A 17,270-nucleotide genomic window follows, 5' to 3' on the forward strand; every position below is an offset into this window, starting at 1 on the left:
TGTTCAACTGTCTGACCAACAGCTGCTCAGTGAAAAAAGCTCTAAAAGTCCAAGGTACACAACTCGCTCAGCACCAAACAACAGACAGACACAGTTGGCGACAGGCTGGTGAACACAGTGGAGCATTTAATGGCTAAAGATGTTTTTCGCAGGAGTTCACAGAGACCAAAACTGAGCTATATTGGGAGAGAAAATATTGGACCAACATTCATCAGGTGGACAAAATGAATGATAATGTTGCTTTGTAACTGTTGGATGTGTAAGTTAGCAACTATTTGCTAATGTTTGCCATGTGAGTTTACAGCAGAAGGTGACAAAACGTCAAATTGTATTCACACCGTGGATCTGCTGTCCCCTCTATCAGAAGGTAACTGGAAATTTAAATTTTTACCCTTGAATCTTAGTAGAAATGAAAGAAACTAGATATGATATATAATGCTTTAAGGGTGGTGGTGTTACTATTAAACAGAGCCAGGCTTGCTTGTTTCCCCAAGCCTTATATTGATTCGATAAGATAGAGGAATCTTTGAAGAAAGTGACCTCACAGATGAGTCATTGTGATTGACTCACCTGTTGACATCTCACAAAGTTCGTGGTTATAAGACTTGTGTTAACAGTTTCTTCAGGACTGCTATGAGTAAAAATGTCACTTTCTGGGGGGCTCCTCCCCCTCCCTGACCTCCTCGCAGCCATTCTGGAGAGTTAGTGACTCAGAGTGATACAGCAGACCCATGCATGTGCATAAAAATAGAGACTGTGTCAGAGGTGATGAGAGCATGCTATACTAATTGCCTTCATGTAACATGATAGCAGAGACTCTGGTGGATCTGATCAAACGTTGATCTTTTCATATCGGCAATGACTTTTGAATGAACTTTTATATTTGTTTTACTTTTAACTGCATACAATGGATCCAATTCTAAAATGAGCTACAATGCTACTATTAATGTCACCAGTTTTTTTTATCTTTTTAGATCAAAGATTATCTTAATCACACACAACAAAAACACGTACAGTGCCATATTATACTGTATATGGCAGTGGTTCTCAAAGTGGGGTCCGGGGATCACCAGGGGTCCTTGAGAGGGTTCCTGGGGTCCCAGGCAAAAAGGGGATTGATTGATTTTTACTATGATTCCATGCGTAAGTAAAACAATGACAGAATACAGCATATGACTATTTTGTTCATGGGTTTCAAACACTTTCTATAATAAAACATCTAAAAGCACAAATATTATCAGATTGGGGTCCTTGGTCTGATTTGTATCAGTTTAGGGGTCCTCAATGTGAAAAAGTGAGAGAACCACTGGTGTATGGTGCACGGTATTAGTGCTGTTATTTGCATGTGTGTATTCACATGTCTGCGAACAACTATACATAGCGGTCCCTTTGCCTTCTGATGCATTTGCTGTCATCAGATCCTCTCAAGCTTCAGGACAATACAGCAACAAGAGAAAGACACAAGCAGAAACTAACTGGGTGACAGGTCGTTACTGCAAAGTTTCTAAAGGAAGTATGGTCATGTCAGCTGTCAGGTTGTGTGAACATATCGAATAATAACACTTACTCACTTACTGGAACGCCCTGATCGCAATCACACATTCACGCCTGGAAGCTGCTCAGTACAACCACAGTCTGCTGGAGCAGCTGGGGGTCAACGGCACCACAGTGTGTTGATGAGGATTTGGATAAGTGCTGTTGTTTCACTTTTCCCACCCAGATTTAATCCTGCCAAACCTGGGGTTGAACCGTCGACCTTCCAGTCACAACCTTCCCTCTTGAGATCACGTAAACAACTCTCAGCTGCCAAGACGGTCCCTCAATACTGAGTGTTACAACTTCTTGGGAGGAAGTAGCAGTTCATCATCTCAGTGCGGCGTGGCGAAGCTGCAGAGGGCATCAAAGACCTGGTGGAGAAGGCCGAGAAGTCCAGCTACTGGTTACAGAGAGGGGACAGTTTTCCGGATGTCGACACCCCAACAAGGGCAGCTGCAGGAGGTGGCGAGGAGACAACCCCTCACCAGGAGATGCGCTGGGCAGGGGGGTGAAACATCAGTGAATGGTGGCTCCAGCTGACGACCCGGTGTGCACCAGGAAGAACACCACCTGTGCGACAAACTGTCGAACTGAGGCTTATTCAATATGTTACAAACTTTGAGCAGACTTAATCTCATTCTGGAGAATGTACAGGACAGCAGGGATGTCACCGATGATTATCATTGTAAGCAACTGCAACATACCACAGAGAAGTAACTCTGGTACAAATGTACAGATGCATCAAATGTATGGGGATATGCACTCACACAGAATTATAAGCAAACATTTGTCCTTTATTTGATTTAAAATACAGAGAAAAGAGTGAGATGAGCTGTCAGCTCAGAAGCAGAATAAACCCTGCTCAGTCCAGAGCTTTGGGATCAAGAGCCTGGTAGATGGCAGCATACTGGGAGGCATCCTGAGCAACAGACTCTGGATCTGGTTCTAAAGACTGCAGCCTCACTGTGAGCTGAGTGGAGGAACCATCTGCATTTCCCTCACAGAAATCAGCCTGAGAACAAATCAGAATCACCATTAAGACTCATTTTTATCTGCGCACTAAACCTTGATTTCTCAAATAATCGTTACAGATTCACATTTAATCCAAATTAAAATTGGCGAATAAGAAAATAATCAACTCACTTCACCCTTGTTTACTTCATGTCTGCTCTCGCCTTCTGAAACAAACAAACAAGATTAAATGTTTTGGAAATGTGTGTGCTGTTTAGGTTTAAGATCACACTGCGGAGTGAAAGCAGTGCGTGTGCACATGTAATGTGCATGCATGTCTTCTGTGTGCATGTGTCACCTCACCCGCGTTACTCCTCCAGTGTCCGTAGAATACAAGAGGGATAAAGGCACAAACTAGAAGAGCCAGACTCACCGATACGATGATGACCACTGTGGTATCTGCAGACAACACAGACAGGCGTGCATCTGTGCTGGTGATCATACAGTTTGATCACAACAACAGGTCCTCCAAACAAAATGACAAACCAGTCTTTAACACACTTTTCACAATCCCCCCATCATGTCCGTCACAGGAAATAGAAAAAAATTTATTTTGAGTCTGTAGTATTCTCTGCATTCTGGGAGTTATCCTGTGATATCATGTCGTAATTAACTTTTGTGGTGTACCCGCTTTCCCTCAACATGCCTTATACTTATCTGAGTAATTTCCTACAGTACACGTCTACTCACACATTCAAGAGTGAGTATATTCTCTTCAGCTATGGTTTACTATAAGATCCAGACAGCAACACACATTCTTCCAGCTGTGGGAAAAACAGTGACAGCTTTACACGTTACTCACAACAACAACATGTCTTCTGGCCGCATGACACTCTGGAAACTCTGCCTCTTACACGACAATATTTTTTTTTGTTTGTTTTCCTTTTCATTCATTTCAATCATACTTAGTAAATACAGCTAACTGCCTGACAAATGTCAATGGTAAGTAGCCCCCTGGCAGAAGAATTACATCATTACAACATGATCACACAAGTTGTTTCTGCTAGGTGTAATTCACAGCACGGCTGGATGGTGGCACTATGGCAAACCATTCTGGCCAATAATTGGTAAACCATGAGGCCAATAAGGTCTTTTTATTTGATTCCATGACTCAGATTAAATCTGTTCTGCATTCAGTACTGGAGATTTAAATATTTGCTAACAAAACAATCTGGAAAATATACTTTCATCAAATAAAATAAACAAATTAAATCTTTAATAAATGAAAATAATGTGTTTCGAATAAACATCACTACTACATCTACTACTTCACCATCATTGAAAAATGCAAACTCTTTGAATGTGCAAATACTGTTCATTTCAAAAGTTTAACTACTGGACACACAAAGTCTCCTGCTTCATTGGAAAGATCATTATCAGTGTTTGTGAGGCCTCAAACCTTTTCCCCTTCAGCAGATGAATGTCAAAACAGCCTAAAGTGTCAAACTGCGCACGTACTTCATTCTGCACAGTGAAGCTAAAAACATCCATGCATGATTAAATTATTATTCAAACTGACCAAATCATTATTATTAGGCTGCGTTATAACATGTAAAAAATGTTTTGTCTTGTAACTTGCTATTGGAGCACAGCTGCTGACAGTGAGTGTGATATACCTGAGAGGTTGACTGTTGCTTGCTGGTTTGTCTTCTCTGTAGTGGGCAGCGTTGATGCTGCCGGTGACGATTCAGTGCTGGAATGAGAGCTGCCCTGGGGCAGAGTTTCTGCTTCGGTCTGCAGGGTGGTGGTGGAGGGAGGAGATCCAGGGGGAACAGTGGAAGCTTTGAGAGAGCAGAACGGAGGATGACTGGCAAGGAATACTCTAAGTGTGCGAGCTCATGTGACATTGTTACTGCCTTAGTCTATAAAAGAGTGAAGACGCATCACAAGAAATATAGTACATATAATAATTTCAAACTTTTGAAACAAAAAAAGTAGCCTATTCCCACACTGTCAGCTATATGAAAACTCTGGTGGGCTCAGTATGTTTAAATGCTCAACACCAGGTTTATATTATCTGTTAAAGATCTATTTACACTAATCATCTTCATGTGGTTGATTTGGATTTCAGCTTACCAGCAGACTGAAGAAAAGGAGTTTGATAGAACAGTCCTGCAAAAACTTACCATCTAGGACTATGAGATTGATCTCCTGGTACAGCACACTAAAGGTTTTCCCCACGCCACAGCAATATCTCCCTGCATCCGACCTCTTCAGCTTCTTCATGGTCACGTTGAAGACTCCATCTCCTCTGTCGACCTCCATGCTGTATCTCCCCCGTCGTGTGACGGCTGACCTCTTCCTCTCAGTCTGAATGAGAATGTTTTCTCTGGAGCAGACTCCTTTACAGAAGTACATGTTGCTGTGTTCGGAGCTGTTGTCTTTGGTCCAGCTAACAGAGCACTGGATGGAGACCTCTCCATCAACATGGCCGCTCACCTCCAGCACTGCTGAGGTCTTCACACATACAACTGCAGAATGAAATAAATTGAATTGAAATGAAATAACTTAATTGCTTGACAGGGAAGCTCAATAAAAATGAATGAGCACAGCACTGCAGCACCTCTGCTTGAACATTCATTACGTAAAAGTTTCTGTGAGGTGATGCACAAAGGACTAATAACATCTCTTTTACATTCGGATTTCTATAGAGGATTTCTGTAGTGTCCATTAAATCTAAGGCTACAGGCAGCAGCTGGTTAGCTTAGTTTCCTTAAAGACTGGAAACAAGATTCAGTAACAGGGAAAGTAGATCATGTCACACAAAAAAAATGTTTTTATAGTACTCCACTGTCAGCTTTACCGTGCAAAATACCATGCAACCAGAGAAAATGTGCTTTTGGTTGGACCGCAGCCCTATAATGGTGAATCTCACTAATTGACTGACTGATCATGTTTCCACAACTGGTCAGCCGAATGCCACGTGACTGAGTTGAAATGTCCTCATTGGACCTTGATCTTTCATAGTGATTTGTTGCAGGCAGTTTTTTTTTGTTTACAGCCTGCAGTGTTGCAAATTTAGTGCATTTGTTGCAAGATTTAGGGACGGAGAGAAAGAAGTCATCGGTAACTGCTAAAGAAACTGGCAGATCTGAATAGCATGTAAGCAACCAGAGATGAGCCTTTACGCTTACTGCAGCAAAGCAACAAAAGCTCTGTTTAGACATAAAGGGTTTCTACCCACTGAAACTAGAGGGCTTTTTATTTGAAATGATTATAGGAAGTGTTGAGTTTGTATGAACACGTAATGCAGTAAAACAGACAGAGGGAATTAGAAATAATGACTGGCCTCTGATAGAAGCTTGCCTCTGTTAAAGTCTAAAACACAGTAATTGAAAGCTATTGTGGATCCCAGAAGGAGGCTGTGCACTTTGTGCAAGACAAACTAATTTTCATTTTACAAGCAAATATAGGTCATAGCTAAAATCATAGCACAGTCTGTCTTTGATTTATGTGTATTGTGATTTTGTCAGTCTATGTCGTGGTTATAAAACCAGGGTTTGACCATGTCCAGCCATAAACTAGGTTTTGACCTCGTCTTGTTTCTGTAAACTATGGCGTCTGTGCTGTAAATTTATTTGGAGAAAAGAATCAAAAAGCAAGTTTGATCTTGGTTCAGTTTTTCCTCGCCCACTATTGGGTTCAATCAATATTCATCTTGACTTATGCAAGTCATCAACGTTTATTTTACATCATCCAAATGTATTTGATCACTCCCTGTGTTTGTTTTTCAAATTGTTTCAACATTTTGTTTTTTAATACATATATTTTTCAATTTACTTCTATATTACAAAGAAATTTGTGTGAGTAAATACAACGTCAAACAACAATATCTTACTTGTTTAATTCAGTAGAATTACCATGTGTTTTTCTGTCAATAAAACATCATAAAAATAGTAATTCCAATAATCGCAGATAACAAAAGAGTAAACTATTTTAGATAATTGGGGAATTGTATGAGATTCATAAGACGAACCAGTGCAGTTCCTCAGTAAATTCACAACAACTCACAAACCACTGTAAGTTTGAATATTATTATATATTAAATATTTTGAATATTAAATTTAGAATGTAACATTCACTGATAAAAAAAAAATCACAGGATGAGATACATCAAAACTCACCTGAGAAGCTACAAAACATGACAAGATGAAGAATCTTCATTCTTTATCCAGGTTAAAACAAACCGAGTAAAAGTAAAATTCAAGCCAGCAGTATCAGAAAGAAATGCAGCACTCTGCTTTAAATATGTAATCTGATTCAGAGCCATAAAACATGAGAACCTTGAAGATCTAGAAAAGCTACATGCAATGATGTGGTTGTCTAGCAAATGACTGCAGCAGCTTGTTTGTCTCCAGCTGGAGTGATCAGTAAAGGGGCATGATTTATGATCCTCAACTTTTTTAAGACAGAGAATATACAGTATAATGTAGATCTCCGGCCCCCTTCTCTCTTCCACTCTGCTCTGAAGAACCAGCTTATTATTGTGATACAGTATAAACTCCTCAGTGTTTACACTATGTTTATTGTTCTGGCTCTTGCAGCTGGCCCTGTGTGCCTGGGTGCATCTACAGTACATGAAGCTGGAGGGCTTCATCAAACTCAACAGGCAGTCTGCTGACTATCAGCGGACAGCCTGAGGGCTGTTTCATAAGGCAACATTACCAGTCGAAGCACACTTACATCAACAAATCAGGCTTTTTTTCAGCTAATTTTGTTCCATACAGCAGATTTAAGTTTGGTCTAGGTCACCATGGTAACCGTATCGTTCCCATCACTGGTTTTAGGCCTAAACAGTGTTACACCTCACCTGTCAGATAGCCTACAACAATTTCTCCTAAGGGACTGTATTCAAAATATTGCAACTCTTCGTATGGCCACTTGAGACTGGCTCCATAAGCGAGTCACTCCCCATAGACTCCCCCAGCCATTACAGCAGAAATTAACACGTTTACAGCCTGGTGCAAAAAAACTGTTTTGGTTTCTATAGCTAATTTCCCCCTTCATGACAACTGTACAGGTAAATTATATATAATTTAAATATATTTTATTTTTTTCAAGGCTTAAAGTTATGCATAATTGAAAGCCTGGCCGCTTTGAGTGACAGGTGGGTGCAGTCAGTGTCTGCTAGGTGTCAGCTGTATTATTGTTTTATTTATATGTTATCAGTATTTAACAGGTATCTATGCCTGCACTCACCTGGCTCGTTACCTTAGCTCGTTAACTAGCTAATTAGCCAGAAAATGAATTAGCCCTGGGTCATCTTTTGAGCAAGACGCCCAGCTGTGCTAACGATGCTAACAGGAGGTATGCTTGCTGCAGTTATTAAAATGGCATGTGCAGAAGTCTCCGCACATGCCCCACCTCTTTGCCCATTTTTGGCTTAGCCTGGAGTCAGGTGGAGTCAGCACTGCCAAGATGGTGACGGCGGAGCAGCAGAAAACATATGGTGATAGCATGGAGGCTATGTCCATCTTTACAGTCTATGGTAATATCCCAATTTGTCTTTTTTTTTCTTTTCATGTACTTTTTTCTTTAAATTTTTTTTCAATGGTTTTATTTAAATTGTATTTTGTTGTAATTGTATGTTGTATTGTATTGTACTATTGACACTATGTCCACAACTATGTTGGGCACATGTCTGTATTGTTTTTCATTAAAGATCGGGGCAAAAAAAAATACAAATGCGTGTTTACATTCTTAGCAAATACACAGATTCTGTCATGATTTTTCCAATACAGAAAAATACAGTGAATCTGTGCTTTGGTATAGTAAGGTTAAGTCAGCTATGGTACAGTTCTCTCTGTTCAGCTCAAAGCCGGCTGATCAGACGGCTACGTATCTGCTCAACGAAGGTGGGTCAAACGCTTCAGTCAAAACTGCTTATACTGAAAAAATTGTCTGGCTGGTATATTACATCAGACCCCTCTCATATTTTATTAAACAGATAAAAGAACTCTTCCTCAGTCTGTAAAACTATTGAATCAGTAGACCTCAATGAAGCAAAGATTGTACTAGTACAGTGCAGCTCAGTACAGATGTGACAATGAGGGTGTCTGTAATGTGAAGGCATTAAAGACCATGCACAGAAGAACAGAAACCTGGACAATGTTAGAATTATAGATAAGTGAATAATCAGGTTATCATATCCTGAATCATTAAAACCTTCATAATATATAAAAGGGACTATAGTGTGCATGCAAAGATATTAATTGAACTGAGTCTAAAGGACTATGATCATGTGGAACTGATGAAATGATACAGGAAATTAGTGTGAAGAAACAGCAAAACGTGATTGAAGATATTCCAGATTGAATTTGCCAAAGCTTCATTATGTGCTTTTAAATACAGAATAAATACTTTTCTTTGTGTTTGTGTTTGTCTTTGTATGAAACTAAGTCACCCCTTCATTTCAATTTGGGACAGTCACACTGTAAGAGCACATTTGCACTTATCTTAAGTATGTAAATAATTCAGTGGAAATCTTCATGTTGCAATTTCATACAAAAAAGAAAATTTCTTTGTCAAAGAGAACCTTTATTACCAACGATAGCTCCGACAAAATAATGCACATATGTTATATATTATTATACACTTATTCTCATCAATCTATCAGTAAAACAAACATCAAACAACATTGGTCATATTTACATTTTAGCCCTGTGAAACGCTGCACTCATTTCATGGTGAGCTTTTTCCCATGTTGGTATTTACACTATGGCTGACGGTGTACACACAGGAGGATCTGCTCAATGACCATGTGTCTGTACTCGTGTGATTTTAACCTCTGCTCGAACATTAATGTAAAACAAAAAAAAATTGTTGGCAGTGTGATAAAGTCCTGAAGGTCATTTTGTTTTGTTCATGATCGCGGGAGGACCTGGGCGATGGTGTCCCGGGCACTCTGACTGAGCCTTTCTGGGAACTTGACCTCATAGTCCACTATCAGGTCACCTCGACGATCAGGCCGTTTGGGATAAGGCAGCCCCTCTCCGCTAACCCGCCGCTTCATACCTGGATGCACGATATCTGTTGTTGACACGGTTACCGCTCTACCGTCCAGTGTGGGTGCATTGACTGTGCAGCCACATAAGGCCTGATGGGATGGAAGGGAAAACAAAAGGGAGAAAAAAAACATTAGTTTGGATCATGAATAGGCACCAATAAAGACTTCATTCTGCTCATTATTTACAGGTGATAACCACAATTCTTAGTTTTGGTCTTAAAGCAAAACTGGGTGTTTGTATGAACAATAAGTCACTAAGTTAAATGTTATCTTAACTTACATCTCTGAGTGAGATCTTGGCTGTGTAAATTATGTCAGAGCCGTCGCGTTTAAACATAGGATGGGGCTTGTCCTTCAGCACAAAGACCACATCAGCTGGAATGTTTCTGGGACTCTCATCCCCCTCTTTAGGAAATGTGATTTTGGTGCCCTCCTTCCACCCCTTCTTTATCTGCACCTCCAGGATTTTATCTTCTGTCCTTACTGTTCGCCCATCAGGGTTCAGTCTTTTACGAGAGATTTTCATTTTCTTTGTGCAACCTGACAGAACTTCCTCCAAGGTCACCCGCAGATCATGAATCACAGGGGGGTCCTGCTGCTTCTTTACAACGCTACTGTGACCACCCATTCCTCCCATACCAGTGCTGAAGGAGCGGGGGAAGCCACCCATTCCACCGGCCCCCATCCCAAAGCGGGCAAAAGGGTCATCAGTGTCCATGTCCTCATCCATGCCCCCATTGCGGGCACCAAAGAACTGTTCGAAGGGGTTACGTCCACCAAAGAACTCAGCAAAAATAGCATGAGGGTCGCCCTGGAAGGTGTAGCTGAAAGTGCCAGGACCACCACCACCTGAGGGGCCTCCGCCTTTCAGACCTGAGTGAGAGAAACAATCAGTCAGCGTTTATCACTAAAAAAGGAGTGAATCTTTGTGTGGTACGTTCCTTTAGTGTGTTGTTCTATTCCTACAGATAGATGAGTGTCGTTCATGAGGGAGACGTCCCTTTACTTTTACACAACTCATAATGCACTACATATAGTATTAGATTTAAAATTCAAACATTTGTTGCTATATGAAACAGTTTATCACAGACAGTGTTATGTTAGGATTTATTGCTGATGCACAATGCAAATACATACACACAAATGCTATTATTAATGCTAGTACGATTATGGCATCTTTCATGTAAGTTATCATACCCACATCAAGGTCATCACAAGAGTCACTGAATCCTGTCAGGCATACATAACGATCCGTGTTATTTTTATGTTTTGATATTGAAATGAGAGTGCCCAAGAAGTAAAGGCGACAGCAAAACATTCATCATGTTAAAACTAATAACAACACAACCAGTAGAGTTTACTGCCAGATGTTCTGTAAATTCAACATGAACAAAATCCCTCTGTGTTACTATTATACTGTTACTATTCCCTATTAGCCTGGGGTCATTCCAGACAAAAACAGGATGTATGTCTGTAGTTATTCATGTGCATTCATACTGATTGCTGCCCAAAAGAAGAACAAGCGGATGTGCAGAAGCTGATATCAAAATCTCCCTTTCAGGTACAACAAAATAATGGCGACTGAGACACTGACAGGAATTCATTTTGGGCTGCTGTTAGCTTATTGATTTACCTCAGATAGTTTTCAAATCGGTAGAACTTGTTTTTGACAAAGTGCAAAATGAACTGCAGCGAACCCCTCCTTAAAAAGTCTGATTAACTTCGCACAACACACTTCAATGTGTGCAGACGCCACCATACCAAATGTGACACAAACCCACAAAACTCTGCAGCTGCTGTGGCAGTTGTTAAGCTGTGTGCCAAAGCATTACTCATCAGCCTGCTTGTTTGGAAATGTTCCTATCTATAAAACCATAATGGATGTATAAAAAAATAGATACGTCCTCGTGACCGGCTGTGATTTAATTGGATATACATTATTACAAACTAAATGTTGTATAGTGTTGCCATGAAAATTATTACAATTGCTTTTACTGTCTAATGCTGCTTTGATAGTTGTCAAATGGAAACAAAACATGAGAACCATGCAAACACGTGCAATGTTGATACGCATGGTATTGTTGCCATGGTAACACATCCGGTGCCATACTGTCGACACTTCCCTTTTCCCGTCATAAATTAACATCTCAAGTATAAAACCGAAAGCATGTCTAAAACTTTTACAAATGCAGATTTCTTACATTCATCTACATGTCTATTCGACGATTCAAAAAGAGGGTCCATGTCCTTCTTTAACTTTCCACAGTTCATAAATAGGTGAGAATATAGGGATAAAGTGTGTGTCGCACGTTTTAAGTTTCCGTGTGTCACAACCACTGACATCAACCTTGCACGTTAATCCCCGCTCGTTCAAGCTCCTATCCTGAACTCAGGTTTGAACAAAAGCTGTTTCAGACTGTCACTGACTTCTTGTAGAAACATGTAATGCGAGTTTTCCTGTTGGTGAAGCCTCGCCTTTCCTGGCTCAACTACATGCCTGGGCTGAAGGACGGCAGAGGAGAGCTGGGAGCGCCATTACACACAAGATATCATTAATGTCGTCTTAGTCCCATGCAGAGTTGATACTGACATGTTTCAGCCATGCCTGTAGCTGACGTCCATGTATTAACGCAGTGTTTAAGTTATTCTTACGTCAGCTGGTTTCACTTTAAGGACCACCAAAGTAATTGCACAGTTGAAGGAGTAATGAATCTTACCTTCTTCACCAAAACGATCGTAGACATCCTTTTTCTTCGGGTCGCTCAAAACGTCGTAAGCTTCAGCAATTTCTTTGAATTTCTCCTCGGCTCCAGGTGACTTGTTTTTGTCGGGGTGAAAGCGTAGAGCCTGCTTACGATAAGCTTTCTTTATATCGTCCTCAGATGCTCCTTTCTTGATTCCCAAAATGTGGTAGTAGTCTTTACCCATTTTGACCATCCAGCGGCTTGTCTTGTAAGACTTGAAGCTGTTCAGAAACAGCTGTCAGTGAAGTACAGGAGCTGCACTGTTCGTCGGTCCTTCCTCTGTCTCGCCTCACACGGTTGCGCTCCGGGTATTTTCTTTTAAACCCCGTAGAAACTTCCAGAGTTTTCCATAAAGAGCCTGAACTGTCTCAACTGTGACGGTCCAACAGAGACACGCCCAGAGGCACGGCACCTCATGCTGCCTTCAAGCTCTGTCGGAAATAACTGCGGACACTAACTTATATATCTTTATCTTCTCCCAAAACAGCAAACATCGCAACATGGACGTGTACCCTATATGTTTTTGTCTTTGTAAGGAACCGTATAATATTTTAAACTTTTTTGCTGATAATATTGGAGATGACTTCTGTTCCAGTCTTAACGTAAAGAAAAAAATGTACTGTCCCTACGGACATTACTGCCATACCAGACTCTATCGGATTACAACATAAGCGATCACAGTGAATGTCACAAACAACGAAGAAAACCTCAATATGCGAAAACCTACAAAAGCATATTGTGCAAGCTTTGTGAGAAATAATAATAATAAAAACCCAAATAAAACTCACAAAACCCTGCCGCACCGAAGTGGAGCTGTGGATTGACTGCTGGCAGCAGCTTCTGTTATGCTTGGGCATGGCCCAGATTTGAGACTACTAAATCCCCTGCATACTGCTGCTAGTGTGGTGCACAACAGGGACATGTAGGGCAGAACACTGTGGCACTTTTAGAAGGGCAAGGTCATTCAAAATAATCCCAAATATTTCCAATCTGCTCACGCTTTCTTGGACACTTACTCATGTAACACATACTATTTCAAAGTAATTATAGTAAATTATAATGTTTGTTTTTTTTGTTGTTGTTTTTCCAAAGTCTCTATGGAAGATGTAAAAGTATAAACACACATCACAGTATTATCATTTGTATTGTATGAACTGAACTAATTTATGTAGCCAGACACCAACAAACATCACCAAAATTAAAATTTGAGAGATAACTGAACACTGCAACAAAGTGTATGTGTAGTCCTTCAAAGCAGCATTGTAGCTGCACTGTACAAGATCCATGCTGCCTGTCTTTCAAGCTAAACCCTACCAGAGATGTGTTGTGACAGGTAAAGCATGCAGTATTACAGTGTCAGTGTTCACATTGAATATAGTGCCAAGTTACTGAAACCAAAGAGAACCCTGAATAAGTCACACACCTGTAGACACTTGATGATTGGTTGATTATACCAGAAAATGTTTTTATAGACAGTAAAATAATAAATCATTATAGCCTGCATGTAAAATTTGGAATTAGCTTGAAGAAAAGTGATTACGCCACTTCTATGGGAAATTTTTCTGTATCAAGTGAAGCAAAACTTGTTTTTCAGTGATTAGTGCTGTTGCCAGTTAAAAATTTAAATATCACTGCAGATGTGAGTAGCTCTACAGACCCACCCAAATCACAGTATGATTTCTTCTTTTGTTTTTTTAAGGTGGAGCTCAGAACAGTCCTGTTTTTTGTAAGTCAGCATTCCCTGTAGGCCTATGTCCCTAACTTTTGATATCAGTTCAAACTATGGGCAAATGTAGTCCTGTATATGTATATTTTGACAATTATGCTGCCTTTGGCAATGTGTGACCCGTGGCCAGGCTCATTATAGAATATAACTATTGAAAATATAGGAATACATCATTATATATTTGGCCTGGATCATTTTGTGTTTACCCTGTGCTGTCTTACTGTATAAGACAATATTATATTGGGGTAAATGTGCTTGACTAAAGTAAGCAATTCAAAGCCTATAATAAGGTGACAACAACAGTCTACGTGGGCAAATGTAAAAACTTTATTTCTTATACACAAGGAGACCACAATGGACACAGGAATGCATCTAAGCAAGAGAAAGCAAACTTTTAAAGATGAAATAACGTAATAAGTGCAATTGTGACCGTTGGATTTTTATTTACAGTCTATGGTCGGATAAGTAAGCACAAAAAATCCTATTAGCCACGACTTCTCCCTTTCCTAAAATCTCATTGGCTACGTCGTCGAGCGTGAGGGTGTATTCGTCTGATTTTTTTTGCCGGTTTTGATTGGCTGCAGCAACAACGTAGTGCCCGCCTGGTGTGGCCTCAGCAGTGGTACATTACTCCTCTGATTGGACGCTTTCCTGTCACTCATCTGGGACATTAAGGAAGGGGCTGCAAACTGCCAAGATGAAGCACTACGAGGTGAGTAGTGTCCATGAAACTCTAAACCTTGAATAGGGGGGCTTCATGGAGCCAAAATCTAATTAGTCAGACCAACTGGGAATTTTCCTGGGAATTCTCCAAGTGTAAACTCCAGCAGAACAGTCAAATGTAGAGCTTTAAACATGGGCATTCAGGATCGCATGCTGCAAGCTACACCGCCTGTCACGGGCTGGGGGCTGTGACCAGGGTATTGTGGCCTCTCGTACAGGGAAAATTAATTGTTTTGCATTTGCCACTGTAAACCCTGAAAGTCAAGCTGCACCTATATGTACGAGGAATTACATTTGCGTCGTGTATTTGTGAAGCTCCCCATTGGAGCTGTATGTGACAAATCTTCTCTGTGTAGGACAATGCTCGGCATCATCGCCATCTCTGGCTGGAATGACTCATGGCGCTTCTTATCTTGTTATTACCCAATAATGCAGGTGAACAGTCAAATGCGCAAATTCAGCCCAGTTAAATCAACCCTCATGGCTTGTGTGTGATTTTAAAAATCAGTCACTCCTCAAAGGAAAAAAAGGGACAGTATTGTGACTACCTGTTGGTAAACACCCATGACTCCCATGCTACTTACCCATTGTAGCCTACTACTTCTACCACCAAAAGAGTTTCTTGAGCACCTAAAACCCATCAGACAGGATCTGAAGCAGTCTGACAGAAACTGAGCCAACCGGTGGCTGCTCCAGTTCCCCGTCTTTCTGTCGACAGATGTGGCTTTTGTAACCTACGAGGGGCAAATCAACATTCAAATGATGACATGAACTGATCAAATTTCTCATAGATTTAGGAATAAAGTTAATGAAAATGTAATTGAAATGATAAGCATGCTCTTAAATTTGAACTTTGTTTCATAATACATGAATAAATCAATAAATAAACTTGGTATAATTAAATCTTTATTGTTATTCACACAGTGTTCAGTGTTTCAGCGCTGTTATCAACCTTAGACCACTCCTGCGACCCTTGCAATCTGGTTAACTCACCTCTGCACAGCCATCCTCAGTTATCACCTCTTACTCTCCAGTATGTGTGGCGACACTCATAGAGGCATTTGAAAACTACTAGCCTGCAAGGTTTTGACGTTTGTATGAAGCTACGGTGTTGTTATTAGGCCAAGGATGCAACTCTTGGACCCACTGAAACGTGTGACTCTTCAGCTTCTGTGAAGAAAAACCACAGATCATCAAACACCAATATATGTGACTGTTACAAAATACTGTGAAGTCACAAGTGTAGGTAACACCTCAAAATACAGCATGTAACCATGGTAGAGGTTTTTGCATTTGCAGTACAGCTTGGTTAACCAGGTCACAGGCACAACAGGTATGCTAAGGCACAAAAATGTGATCGAAGCTGGGTGTGGACTATGACTGACACCATAACCAGTGCAGAGTATGTTAAAGGTAAATACTCACACTGCTGCAAACGGATGCGGTTTGAGTTCATTTTAATTCAATCTTTTAAGAATAGCTTTTATTCTTCACTTTCCCTGCATTGAACGCATTACAGAGCACAACAGATAAAGTTAAACAAAAATACATGATCAAACTAAAAGTACTCAACAGTGATGTTTTTAAGTTACAATACTGTCCTGGAACAAAGATTAAGCTCTAAGTGTTTTCCCCTTGGACCAGTTTATTCATAGTTCCATCACATTTACAGCAGATAGCACCAGAGAGCTGCATCACTTCCACACCGATCTGCCTTTCTGTCACACTGACTGTCCATCACTCTCTGGCAGTGTGTACAAACACTTCCATTTCCAGAGTGTCTGTTAATCTTTCTAAGTGCAGTCCTTCTAGATAAAATAAAAAAAAGCCCTTACCTTCAGATATGAGGTACAGTCAAAACTAGTGACAAAGTAGAAGTCCACTGTCGCAACTAAAGCTTATTTTTCCCCGCTTCATTCTCACCCCAGTGTCCATTTCTGTGACAGACTGTCACTGCCAGACAGAGGCTTTATATAGATGAGAAGGGGGAGGTACAGTGGCAGTGGGTATGCCTGGCACCGCGAGGACTGAGTGGGTTTATTTCCCTGAAGTCTCGACTGCAGTGTCATGTGTCCTGCTTGTTTTAAGCACACATGAATGTGTCATTTGCGCAGTAAAAAAGCAGCTAAATTTATTATTTTATAAAACGACACTTAAAATTTTAAACAGGCAAGTAGCCTTATATTCTGGCAAAATGTGTATTTCAAGCCAGAAAACTGAATCACTGTTTTCATGCTTGTTTTTCTACATTGTCATGTGACACAGTAAATCAAAGTGAGGTGAAAATGCATTGGTCACTGGTGTCTACCGGAAGACATCCAAACGTGTGTCCAAATTCAATGTTGATGGAATAGAAGAGATGGTGATCTTTCACATAACAGAACATATTTCATTGGTACCCACAGATTTTCATTCTGTATATTCATCCATTCAAGTCCATAAATAGAAAAAACGATGCCACTTGTGACTATATGTCTTTCATTCATTATGGAAACTGTATCCCGAGAGTTGAGTGGGGGTGGGG

At 40.4% G+C, this 17,270-nt stretch overlaps 3 protein-coding genes and 1 long non-coding RNA gene across 9 annotated transcripts in view; 2 read left to right on the forward strand and 2 right to left on the reverse strand.

Annotated features, from left to right (window-relative positions):
* The first annotated feature begins 80 nt into the window (after positions 1–80).
* LOC147818308 (uncharacterized) lies at positions 81–4,759 on the forward strand. The gene is made up of 3 exons (XR_015438106.1): positions 81–367; positions 4,206–4,375; positions 4,619–4,759. It is a non-coding gene; the product is annotated as an uncharacterized LOC147818308 (long non-coding RNA).
* LOC111665571 (uncharacterized) lies at positions 2,310–16,693 on the reverse strand. Of its 6 annotated transcripts, XM_023420619.2 has the most exons (8): positions 16,582–16,693; positions 15,740–15,916; positions 15,331–15,480; positions 4,674–5,018; positions 4,164–4,328; positions 2,851–2,946; positions 2,680–2,714; positions 2,310–2,548 (listed from the first exon to the last, which is right to left on the reverse strand). In XM_023420619.2, exons 3-8 carry the CDS (start codon positions 15,332–15,334, stop codon positions 2,399–2,401), a joined length of 795 nt encoding a protein of 264 aa, XP_023276387.1. In that variant the 5' UTR covers positions 15,335–15,480; positions 15,740–15,916; positions 16,582–16,693; the 3' UTR covers positions 2,310–2,398. The 6 variants fall into 6 exon arrangements, with proteins under 6 accessions (XP_023276387.1, XP_087033917.1, XP_087033916.1 ...); XM_087177791.1 differs by having other exon boundaries at positions 15,331–15,916; XM_087177790.1 differs by having other exon boundaries at positions 15,740–16,693.
* dnajb1b (DnaJ heat shock protein family (Hsp40) member B1b) lies at positions 9,064–13,011 on the reverse strand. Its single transcript, XM_023420616.2, has 3 exons — positions 12,271–13,011; positions 9,834–10,426; positions 9,064–9,643 (listed from the first exon to the last, which is right to left on the reverse strand). Exons 1-3 carry the CDS (start codon positions 12,488–12,490, stop codon positions 9,410–9,412), a joined length of 1,047 nt encoding a protein of 348 aa, XP_023276384.1. The 5' UTR covers positions 12,491–13,011; the 3' UTR covers positions 9,064–9,409.
* tecrb (trans-2,3-enoyl-CoA reductase b) overlaps positions 14,630–17,270 on the forward strand; it is a 12,796-nt gene continuing 10,155 nt past the window's right edge. The window contains exon 1 of the mRNA XM_023420615.2: positions 14,630–14,735. Within this exon, the coding sequence (XP_023276383.1) occupies positions 14,721–14,735 (15 nt within the window). The 5' untranslated portion in view covers positions 14,630–14,720. The remainder of the gene's footprint in view (positions 14,736–17,270) is intronic.

Source organism: Seriola lalandi, unplaced genomic scaffold (assembly GCF_002814215.2).
Source record: "Seriola lalandi dorsalis isolate HSWRI2012SDOR001 ecotype SW California unplaced genomic scaffold, Sedor1 jcf7180002054654, whole genome shotgun sequence".
Taxonomy (NCBI): domain Eukaryota; kingdom Metazoa; phylum Chordata; class Actinopteri; order Carangiformes; family Carangidae; genus Seriola; species Seriola lalandi.

Coding starts and splice junctions, on each gene's coding strand:
- LOC111665571 (XM_023420617.2), bottom strand. CDS start 6,711: ATGAAGATTCTTCATCTTGTCATGTTTTGTAGCTTCTCAG. Junction 2,947..4,163: donor AGCAACAGTCAACCTCTCAG/GTATATCACACT, acceptor TGTTGTCTGCAG/ATACCACAGTGGTCATCATC. Junction 2,715..2,850: donor ACACTGGAGGAGTAACGCGG/GTGAGGTGACAC, acceptor TGTTTGTTTCAG/AAGGCGAGAGCAGACATGAA.
- dnajb1b (XM_023420616.2), bottom strand. CDS start 12,490: ATGGTCAAAATGGGTAAAGACTACTACCACATTTTGGGAATCAAGAAA. Junction 10,427..12,270: donor CGATCGTTTTGGTGAAGAAG/GTAAGATTCATT, acceptor TCTCTCACTCAG/GTCTGAAAGGCGGAGGCCCC. Junction 9,644..9,833: donor CCAAGATCTCACTCAGAGAT/GTAAGTTAAGAT, acceptor CCATCCCATCAG/GCCTTATGTGGCTGCACAGT.